General features: G+C 36.3%; 1 protein-coding gene across 1 annotated transcript in view; it reads right to left on the bottom strand.

The window, feature by feature from the left end:
- The window catches only part of IL1RAPL1 (interleukin 1 receptor accessory protein like 1), a 932,016-nt gene that overhangs the window by 460,378 nt on the left and 459,331 nt on the right, over positions 1-12,307 (bottom strand). The window contains exon 3 of the mRNA XM_067545295.1: positions 7,326-7,605. Coding sequence (XP_067401396.1) covers positions 7,326-7,605 — 280 coding nt within the window. The remainder of the gene's footprint in view (positions 1-7,325; positions 7,606-12,307) is intronic.

Here is a 12,307-nt window from a genome sequence, read left to right as displayed (position 1 = left end):
GATGTTACACTTTAAATGATAATTTAAGGAATGCTTCTCTGAAAGTAGTGTGGTGGTGAAGTGTTTTTGGTTTTGGTTTTTTGTTTTATATAATGGTTGTGTTATTTTGGCTTAAAATTATAGTTCTTTTTAGATAAATGTACGTGTAAATAATATTTTAAACTTCATACGTGTATCCTTAAATTTACAACAGTGTATGAAGATACATCATAAGCATAACTGAGCTCTTCACAGTAATTGCAAATGTATACTAGGAATATAATTATTTAAATAGTATGAATTGGTTAAGTCATTCATGACAGGCTCTTCCAAAAGTTAATGGTAAGCCAGAGAAGAACTATGCTGATCATCTTTAGAACAAATATGAAGATTCAAATCCAACTACTGAATAAATCTAAGGTTATATAAACTAATGATGGGTATGTCTACACTGCAATAAAAGAGGCACCGCATAGCCACAGCTTTTGACTCAGGATGCAAGGCTTTAGAAGTGTAATGCCCTTTGGGCTCAGAGCCCAGGAGGAGTGAAGGGGGACCCAAGTCAGCCTGAAGTCCCAGTCCTGTAGCCAGAGCCCAGTGAACCCAAGTCAGCTGACCCAGACTCTGAGACCCAGTGTTGTGGAGTTTTTTTACCTCAGTGTAGACATAAACCAATGTATCTTTTCTATGAGTGAAATAAATTGGTTTACCTTTTTATAAATGTATGGTAGTCTCCAATTTGTTGTTTATGACATGTCCATAAATTCATGGAAATTCTACGGCCTATAAGGTCAGACTACATGATCACAATGGTCCTTTTTGGCTTTATAATTTATGAATCTATGAATCATTAATATACTATCTGTTTACCACCCATCTGCAGTCCTGAATTTTCAAAGTTCTTCCTATAGAGGATTCTTTGTTTACCACCCTCAAATTTCGCTGGGTGATTCTCAAAAAGCTTCAAGTTCAGGTTAGGATAAATACACAAAAATCCGGATGTCTGTTCTAACTATTTAGACCTCTGGATCTGGCAAAAGTGGACCAAAAATTTCATGAGAACAAGATCACTTGTCACTTTCTGTTTTCATTCAGATGCAAAGAACTGCCCCTCATCTGAATATTTCAGAACCATCAAAAAGTTAGGTTTAAATCTGATCCTGGAAATAGTTGACGATTTCAACTAGATTGTAGGGCAAGTTTGTTAATTTGTCTATTTGCCCATCCCAATTAGGAACTCATTTATTTGGGCAGTTGTTATTCCCAGTCGGAACCTGAATTCAAAATTGAATCTGGACCCTCAAAGCAATTCAAGTTACGGTACAAACAATAGGGAGCACATCTTAAAAAGCTGATGTATACCTAATAGATTATTTTAAAATAATTGTTGGGTATGTATTGACTCAGGCAAAGGCATGTCACAAATATTCTTATTAATGGGCACATTTGTCAACAACTTAAGTGGTTTAAGAGGCATTGGGTCAACCTTAAAAAGTCCCTTGCTAGCAATTACTTCACGCAGCTATTTTGCTTAGTCTTGTGATAACCAAGTCTGTCTTGTATGTCTGAACAAGAATTGCAATGTTTGACATATATATGGAAGTGTTTATTTAAACTAGCCACAAAAATTGTTTTTGTCAGTGTCCACAAGTGTCCCAGAAAATACTATCTTTGAGCACAGCAACAAACAACAAATTAGATCAGCAAGCTTGCTTTAACACAGCTAGCACCATACAGCAAAATGGAGAGACTATAGTAGTGGAAGTGATTTAGGTTCCAAAGCTCAAATGCTTAGGATTTATGAGATGCTATAAAAGTTATAAGATATTTGCATAAAAGATTATGATACTTTTTCTAAATTGAAGACAAAATAATAGTTTGTGAGAATTGCTAGTTACAGGTTCACAAATAATATTTAAAAAGTGACTTGAGTTCCCAAGTAGGTACAGGATTCAGGTAAGGTGATATACTTGATTTCTGGGTACATACAGCAATCTCAACTCCTCACCCCCATGCTGACTACTTCCTGGAGAGACTTTTTTGTCAGCTGATGCAGAAGCCAAGCATAGTGCTATCATTCAAGACCCAATCCGTCTCCTAATGGTTCCCTGTAACCTGAGTGAATGCTGGATTGGGCCATTATTTGAGGAGTGTCTCTCAATGTTTTCCAGATAGGGAGGGAACTGAGGGAAAGATCAGGATAATGATCAAAGGGATGGAATGCAAACCATCTGAGCAAAGGCTGAGGAACTGGGTATGTTTAGTTTGGAAAAGAGGAGATTAAAGGAAGTATATGATAGCAGTCTTCAAATACTTGAAAGGCTGCCATAACAAAGATGGAGAAAAGATGTTCTCTCTTGCCACAGAGACAATGGGTGCAAACTACAGCATAGCAGATTTAGATTAAATCTCAGGAAAAACTTATTTACTGTAAGAACAGTAGGGCAGTGTTAAAGGAGTGGAACAGGGAGGGGTTTGGGGTGCCTTGACTGGCACGGCAGGGAGCCAACTCCCATGCCTCTGTAGCCCACCATAATTTTTATTCAGTGGGTGGGGGAGGAAGGTAAGGTCCCAACAGCGGATTGACTGGGGACCACAATAGAAAGGGACGGGGGCTGACGGAAGTCCTTGGGTAGAGATTGAAATGATCGTGGAGTTATCTGCTGGGTACTCACAGACATTAATAATAAAGTTGTGGCCTAATTACACTAATTCAGTGTCTCCTGTTCTCCTTTTGGTACAGCTGGACAATAAGTAAAAAAATGTAAATGGGTATCATAGTAACAAGTTGCTGCTAGAAGAGGGCAGCAGAGACTGCAAAGAGACTACTGAATACTGATTGTTTTCACAGAACTAATATAAGTTGTAAGAGTTTGTGCGTGAATTACAAGTACCTACACAGCATAATGACTTAATATATAAAGTTATTGTCTGTCTCCACAAAAGGCTATTATTTCTTAGCAGCTGTACATTGATGAGTCACTGTGCAATAATAATGAACAAAAAGTTCATCAGCTTGAGACACAAACATGATCCAGGAACTGAAAAGGTAAGATTCTTTTTTTTTTTAGCTGAGAATTCTTTAGAAATATACTCATTCAACAATAGTGCAATCTGGCAAACACAATAGGTAACAGCATGATGGAATATCCACTGTAAGTCTTCATTTTCTACAGCTTTCAACTCCCACAAGGTTGCAACACAGAATACAGGTCACAGCACATGAGCATACTTTTGTACTTCAGATAGAATCAGTTTCCTTTTTTGTAGGTGTAGAAGGCTGCTACAAAATAATGAGCGGTATGCATCATTGCTGTATAGGTCTAACAGTCTTCTCAATGCTACTAGTGTGGTAGTGATTAAGTAAGATTGCCTCAGGGACAGCAAGTGCTCTCCTCCACTTCCAGCTCAATCTGATGACCTCCCAAATCTTGCCTCTAGGAAGCATTAACTTGGTGGAAAGTATCTATAATATGCACGAAGCAGATTAATTGATTATAGCAACAGGGATTGCAAAATTGTGATGATGCTGTGCATGATTCTTATGGCTAGCAGCATTTAACTGAAGAGCAAAGATGAGAGCTAGCGTGGGAAGTTGAAGAGGATTGATGCTGCGAGCATGGGAGAGGTGAGTGAGAGGATGGGAGTGGGGGTGCATGCATGCACTCAAGGACTAATCTTTAGCTCGTGAAGTGAAGTGAAGCTCCCCCTACATACGCAGACTGGCAAAAAACTGCCTCAACAAAGTGGGAGGAGGCACTCCACTTGGGAGAAGATTGCTTTGCTTCTGCTAGCACACCCTTCTGGGAGGCTGCCCAAACCACGCATCTAAGCATTTATACACTTCACTCATCACCATAATATCTACACCCACAATTCAGTCTCCCGGTTTCTCCACTCCCTATGCAAGCAGAGAAACATCTTTTCCTCACTGCTTATATAAGGAGAAGGGGTATGGAACTGGGATAGGATACCAGCAGAGGAGAGGAGTTGCAAGGGGCAGGGCAAATAGTATGCACTGGGCCACTCCATCCCTTCTTTCCATAACTTGGGAATGTAGGAACGCAGTTTGTAGTTTTTCTAAAGCTCATCTTCATTACTTGCCTATTTACCTATTCTTTCTCTTCTCATAGCCCTATGTGCATTTCTGATGACCCAGGGACTGGTCAACCATCAGTCTCTGTTCTCTACTTCTGCTGATTTAAACAACAAGAGGAAAACCTCCTTCCAGAGATCAAGAAAAAATTCTTTCCAGTGACTCCCTCCCCAGCAATTTAGCTCCTCTTCTACTCTTTGATAGGACTTTATTCGCAAATTGATCATTGAGCCTTTGTCCCCCAAGACATAGAGCAAGTAGAGGATCACAAATGCCAGAGCAGGAAGGGATATAGGAAGAGGGAAACTCTTAGGACTAATTGTGACACTGAGAAGGGAGTAGGAGCCTACTAACAAGGCAATATCTCTGATGAAGAGAGAGAAGACCAGCTGCCCTCTGACTTATGCACTTTTTCTTGAGGAGGAGTAAGTATGCAAGGAATTTAAAGTCAAGATCTCTTCCTGAGTTATGATTTCTCCTTCAAATAAGAACTCATTCGCTACAGTCAGAAATGTGATTTCTCCATCCCCACCATTTTTGAGCTTTAAAACTCAGAGTTGGGTCATTTGCTTTAAACTTTTCAAAAAGCTTCTTTTGCGGGACAGTATTTTTCTTTGCTCCATACACTACTCAAAACAGTGCAAATAGTCACACCATGATCATGAATGTATTACTATGCATACCCTTTCCCTTAACTGAGCTGCTCAGTACCGGGTCCTAAAGTAAGCTAGGCATCATTGTGGAATTATTTGAGAGACCTTCTGAACAAGAACAAAGAATCTTCAAACACACACACACACAAACACAGAAGACATTACTGTCTCCATTGGTTTTTTTTTTGCAGAAAATGATGTACAAACTTACATATGCTTCTACAGATTCTACCGTTCACTCTGCCCCCTGACCACTTCCACAGGACAGTCTCACATAATGTTCTAGTAATTTCAGTGGTGATGGTAGTAACAGGACTGTCATGATGGTGTTTTTTTCCTAACTACTTCAACAGTAATAGCTTTGGAAGGGCTGCTAGAACTACATGGAGTTTTCCACCACTACCTCACCTCAAAATCTCAGACATTTTTTGCAAACTTATATTTTTCAGACCATTAGTTTATAATATGAGAATTTAGGATAGGATGGGGAAATATGAACCACTAAGATATTTCCCTGAGTAATTCGCTGTATTGTGTTTTATTGTTTTTCTTCAAGAATATGAAATGAATGTTTAGCTCAGACTTGTTTAAATGGGCACATAACACTACCTATTTAGAGGTAGTGCTTCACATCATCTATGAATGTAAATGTACCTGTGATTCCGAAATGAATATCAAGCCCTTTGTGCTAAACAACTACAGTGAACCCATTATCATACATTCTCTAATGAAATCACTGAAGTCCAGTATATATTAACTTTTGGGGTTCAACCTTACAAACTTTTTCTATTAGGTGTAGAGCATATTATCATAAGTAATCCGACTGATTTTAATGGTAAAGGCTTGACACCTAACAATAACAGTTTGCAGGATTCAGGCCAAAGAGCCATATTTATCTGCCCTCTATCCACACACACACAGAACTCCTGTTGATATTCAGAAGAGTTTGTGGGTGTTTCAAAAGTAGCATTTCATCCCAAGTAAATTATATGTAGTCCTTAACCATCTCTGGAATAAACAAAATCTGTTTAAAAAGGTGCATTAATTCAGACTACTAGAATACACAAATAATAGTTTTCTAGGAGCTTTAATGTTTATCACATACAGTGACTGATGATAACAACAATGCATTTACCTATAATTACCACACAATGTTATGTGAGATACCAAAGTTACTTCTTATGCTAAATAGAGAGAAATAATGGCGGCACCTCAAGTACTACTGTGCACTAATTGTGAGTAAATGCATGGTGACTGCTGCATACGTATAAATAGATGTTCATCTGAAACTATATTTATATGAGCCTAAATAAATATCTATCTTAGGTAAGGGAATCTCTTTAATTTTTGTCTTCTTTGTTTTTTATATGGAAATAAATATAGAAGAAAAGAAAAATGGTGATAAACTCAAAGAACAGCCCGTGGGAGACAGAGGGGCTATGAGGGCATGGAGCAGTAGAAGGTGTAAAGTGATGCAGATAATGAACATTTCAAAAAAGCATACACTATGAGCTAAAACCAAACCAAACAACCCTAGACCCGCCATGTACCTGGTAATGTACAGCAGCTATGCTCATTCTCTTTATGACAGCAGAACACCTTAATAATGTACTTATTTCCTAATCACTCAGCTGCCTATAAAATTATTATTGTTCCTCTAGTATAGAGGTAGCTAAATCCTCTTTTTACAGTTACATGTAGATGCAGAGTTATCAGTGTTCTGTCTGTCTGTAAAGGACAATAACCAATTGTTACAATACATTTAGCAATAAACTGTGCTTCACCTCTGCAAGCACAAGGTTTTTTTTCTTTTAATTCACATCATTTCAACCTATCTGTAAAATTAATTCTATATTTTCAGGTAATTTTCAAAAGATAAGTGGGTGCCCTGATGATCTCTACTTTCTCTGTAGGCTGGAAATAATACATCAGTATGAACCATTTTAGAGATGCAGATAGAAGTGGAACATTCATCTCAAAAATTAAAAAATAGAACTGTGCTTGATTTTGTGGTAATGGGATTTGATCCTTCAAGATGCTGAGCACGTTTAGGAGGCATCCAGCTTCCTTTGCTCTCAATGCAAGATTGAGCCACTGACAGAGAAGGGTACATATACTGTAAACATTTTAATGAGTTGCTTTGATTGTATTTTTAACCCATTTTAATTCACTTTATGAAAATATTCTAATGAATTAGTTATGGACAAAACAACTTGCAAAAATCAGTCAACGTAAAGATTATACTGGAGAAAAACTGTAGAAAATAAATTCTGAATTTGTAAACATGAACAATTGCACGAGAAATCTCATTCTCAGAGGTATGCACATCCAAACAAGATGACTTGTGTGTCCAATCAAAATGCCTCACATTTTTAATAGAAATCTACAAATTAAAATTATACAGCAAACAATTTTGAATATTGAAAGCATTCAAGAAAAACCTAACTTACTCATGAAACATTCAAAATCGGGGGGGGGGGGGGGGCAAAAATCACTGAAAATGTTATGTGTGGTGAATGGTAGCATAAAGATTCAATATTAGGAGCAATAATTCTGTGTTTCACTGTATTCAAACACAATAAATTAAAATATAGTACCTTATGACACATGCGTAAAGGCCACTGTCTTGCACCACTGTTGGCCGAAACCAAATAGAATCCTCTTCTTTACTCATTCTAGTTCCATCAAAAGCTATAGGTTCCTCAAAATCTCCAGGTCCAGAGCTTTTGTACCACATCAAACTAAGGCCAGCACTTTGTGCTAGAGAGTAATTTGCTCTGATATAGCCATAAAATAATGCACATTTTATACGAACAGGCTCTCCCACTAGAACTTGATACTTCTTGTAATCCACAGACCAGTCAGTGCATCCATCAGCTAAAAGAAAAGAAAAAGAGAAATGTTTGTGTGTGTGTGTGTGCGCGTGCATATATATATACATACACATATATATAAAAAACAGAGGCTTCAGCCCACTAAACACAGTAGCAGCCTAATATCAAAGCTGCAGTTTAAAGTTACACAGCTGTAAAAACACTCTTTCTTACACCCTTTCCTATACACTTTGCATTCAACATTTAGCAGTGCTATTCATTTTTAAGTACCATAAGATTTACTTTTTTTTCTTTTTTTGTGCTATTAACACCATTTTTCTACTGTATAGAAAAGAGTTATCAGAAGTTACGGTAAATTTTGATAATTCCTATGATACATATGCAATTATTCTTTTTCTACACTATGTAACTTTAAAGTGAATTATTATAAAATACTGGAAGCAAATTAGTGTAACACAGTGACCATCTGCCGCAGAAGGTGTCATAATCAGTGAACTGCATTAATCAAATCCCTTCAAGGTAACAATATAAATGAAATGAGATAATTATTCAGTCTCAGATGATGTTAGGACAAGGAGCAGTGGCCTGAATCTAAGAAAGGAAAAGTTTAAGTTAGATCTTAAGAAAAAAAGGTCTTAACAGTAATGGTGATTATGCAGCAGAACAGAGTATTAGGAAAAATGATTCAAGGCATCCTCGCTTGACAAATGAAGGAACAGGTTAGGTAAGATGTTACTGGGAATGTGGAGGACGAGATAATATGACTTAAGTGTTTGGTATTTTACTGTTCCTGCTATCAATAATTCTGTACTTCAGTCTTCTTAAAATGCTAAGCACAGACAAAACTATCGGTCAAGATTAATGCTATCCTATCATAACAACAGCATACATGATAAAGTAACTCTTCAGGATGGGATCTACCAATTAGACCTGTTTGAAAAAAGGTTTTGTTTATTTATTTGTTTGTTTTTTACCCTCCTGGAAAATGTTAAGTTTCTACTAAAAAAAATCTGGGAAAAAATGGTATTCCAGTCAAAAATCAAAAACTTTCAAGTTTAGCGACACTTTCAAATAATTGTTTACTCAAAAAAAAACCTTGTGTGAGAAAATTTACAACCTGCCTTACTATCTAATGCTATGCATTTGTACAATGTGGGGGGATCCCAATTGCAGTTGGGGGCCTGAGGACGCTACATAAAATAAGTTATTATCAATGCTACTACTACTAATAATAATAACAATGATTCTGAATGAATCCATATTTCCATATGCCCTTGACTATATCATACACAGCATGAAGTAAATTAACAGATACAAATATATTTTTTTAATTTGGGGAAAAAAGCTTTTTAAAAATAAATTCATTTAAAGACCCCACAAACGAGTAATATAATATAAATAGTTGTTAAAAATGTATAAGAGTATATATATTATATATAGTCAAATGTAATGATGGCATGAACATATAAAGTGGGACATAGTAGTATAACTGCCACCCAACTTTGTCAATATAGTAGAGGGCAATAAAATATTAGAAGCAGGGTGTGTAATGAATGGCCATCCATATAGTCAAATGTTGCATGTTGTTCATGGATTAATTAGTTTCCTTATTTAGTCTGGGCAGAGGACAGGAGTTACATTTTCAAAAAACCAAAAGTGCCCCTCCCCCCTGCTCTCCAAGACAATCACCTCTGCCAGAGGCCTAGACCAAGCAAGATTTAGTATTGCAGAAGAGATACATGTATAAATAGCAAACGTATTTTTTTTTAATCCCAAATTTTTGAAATCTTCATAGTTAGGAATGAAAGCATTATACCAGTGGGGCCCAGCATTCATTTCTGCTGATTTTAGAAGTAATTTACATTTCTGATAGTTCCCGCCTTTACATTTCTGAGCACTATAAATTTGTTGACTTGGGAACCCAGAAATAATCAGTAAATTAAAATGCATCTTTAAGCAGTGTTACCTCCAGTATGTAAGTTACTGGATAACAGCTTCTTCATGCTAATTTATTATCAGATTGTAGTTTTGACCTTTACTATTTAATTTAGTTTGTATGCTTTTGGTTTATAAGGGCACTTTATTAGCCTTGGTTTCTCTCTCAGGACTTTCAATTTTAGTGGTGCCCACTTCCTTGAACACGATGAATCCATGGAAACATACTGTAGAAGAATACCTACTCCACTAAATATTTTTTTTGGATTGAATGCAGAGCAGTTAACCTTCACTTATTTCAGTTTAGAATTCCCCATGGAATAAATGCCAAAAATAATTCATATATTTGCAATCTAGTTTAGTAATCTTAGCCAAATGTGTTGGAAGGTATTATACAATTGTGCAAAAAAGAGTTAACATTATATACTATTACATGAATCATTTCTTTTAAAATTCAGGAGATATTGTATTAAAGGACTATTAAAATAAATGGCTGTACAAATATTGTACTTGCAGTGAAGCTCAGTGAAACTAATACTATATATACAGAAGCTGGATGATATTTCTATGACAACAAACTCAAAACCTGCAAAGCTTAAATGAAGATAGTTTTTCTATACTTTGTTCTATCACTGTTTGCTATAAAGCACAAATATTATTTAAGTACTTATTACTTGCACTGTAATAGAACTACAGATTATTATTTGGTAGTTTTACTGTAATTTTGGAAATAACAGATGGTATTGAATGCACCATGACAGGAGCATGTTACACCAATTTTATGAAGCGTATACTAACTTTCTATTAGTTTCTGGCTTTGATTCAGCTTCTTGGCGTCGATATCAAGTTTTATATGGCTTGAGTTCTGGCTACTTGAGAAAATAGCTCTTTATATATGTCACAACAACTGGGATTAGCTAGGATGCTTCTTCTGACTGTACCTAGATTTGAACATCTGGCAGCTGAAGTCAGAGCTCCCAGCTTTGAGACTTATTTTCCTCACTGGTCTGAAATAACCTGTCTGTTGAAATTCAGGGCACAATGTAAGACTCAGCCATTCTCTCAGGCTCTGAGACTCTTGCTTGAGAGGATGATTGAGGAAAATATATTATTCCATCTGTGAGTTTAGAAAACAACCATGGATATGAGGAAAAAAAAAAACCCTGTTACCATGCATATATCTTAGACAAATGCCACTTTGCCATTTGAGGTGGTCCAAACTTGAAACTAAATCCTTAGAGTTTCAGTGGAAATTTCAGTGGAAACCCAGAACTAATCCAACACTCCTATATGGTTCAGATCTTGGTTAGATCTGAAAACAAAAGGGGAATACCTTTCAGTTTAGATGTAGCCAAAATCGAATGACAGCTCTTCTCAAAATTTCTGCATTGTCTATGTCTAATTCAAATCTTAGCCCTAGTCCTGACTGAGCCTCAAATCAAAATTAAGATGAAAAGGACTGTGTTCCAGGGAAAAGGGTATGGGACTGACAGGAACTTAGGTTCTGCGCCTGTCTTTGCCACAGAATTGGGCAAGACGTTTAACTTACCTGTGCCTCAGTTCCTCATCTGTAAAATGGGATGATAGTTACCATGCTTTGTAAAGAGTTTTGAGATCTTTTGATCAATACATGCTAAACGTCATTAACGACTTTGCCAAAAACCCAATTGAAATCAGATCACTACCTCCTGGGACCATATCTGCTTACAGTAAACTTAATGCTACCATAATATACTGAAACTGTGTGCCATATTCAAAGGGAAGGCGCATTACTGAAAAATGTAAGGGTACAAAAAATGCAAAAATTATAATTCATTTTAAAAGCAGGCACCTTAGTGCACAGGTGATATCAACAGTATGTCTATTGTTCTCTCTCTTGCTTGCCTTGTTTATTGGGAAATGCAATAACAAATTTGGACACTGATATGTCTATAAGATTTTGTGCTGTGGAACTGTATGATCTCACTTTACACAAAGACTCAAAGAGATCCTAAATGAGTGAAGTTTAAGATTGAAGAGAAAGCATATTGCCTGCAAAGCAATTTTCAAAATGTAGTATTTTCCAATGTGTCCCCATGGTTTAATCATAACAAAAAATAAAACAAAAAAGTAATGCGACTCTTCCAGATATTTAGAGTAGATAACAGGTATCTATTCACCACTAGAGGCAATATGTCAGAGTTTTGTTGTTGAGCAGCATCATAGAGTTAATAGTTGCAGAAACACATGCATATAATGACTGACACCAGAGGATTAGTATTCTTACAGCCAAGAAAAAACACCCAGATTTTTCTTATGAATATTAATCCCTTGTGAGTCAGATGAATTATTTATATTTTATCTTGCCCTATTGAAAAATGAGCTGACTTGTCACTGGATAGTTGAAGAACATGAGACAATCTTAGGGCTTGTCTTCCAGGAAAAGCAACTGGAATAGTTCTCCATGTGGACTCTTTTATTCTGGAATAAGAATGTCCACACAGAAACTATTCTGGAATAGCTATTGTTCTTTAAATTCACACTATATCTTAATCCAAAATAATTTTGAAGCATAGACAAGCTCTTAGGTTTCCAATAACGTTGTGTATATATCTATACGCACATATACATATACAGATGCATGATGTCAAAGGGTAGCTTCTGAATATAGATACTTGTAATACATAGAAATAGACTGATTTTCTGCATGGTAACTCCTAAAGTGGTTTTCAAATGTTTATCATCAGAATATAACCCCTGAGAAAACTACAGGCCAGTTCAGAGACAAAAAATGAACAAAGCACACATGCTTTGGTAAATTTAAATATAAC

Source organism: Emydura macquarii, unplaced genomic scaffold (genome assembly GCF_026122565.2).
Source record: "Emydura macquarii macquarii isolate MOO-44397 ecotype Brisbane River unplaced genomic scaffold, CSIRO-AGI_Emac_v2 contig_1043, whole genome shotgun sequence".
Lineage (NCBI taxonomy): Eukaryota > Metazoa > Chordata > Testudines > Chelidae > Emydura > Emydura macquarii.
The sequence above is the reverse complement of the archived record's forward strand: the minus strand, read 5'-3'. Positions and strand labels throughout refer to the sequence as shown.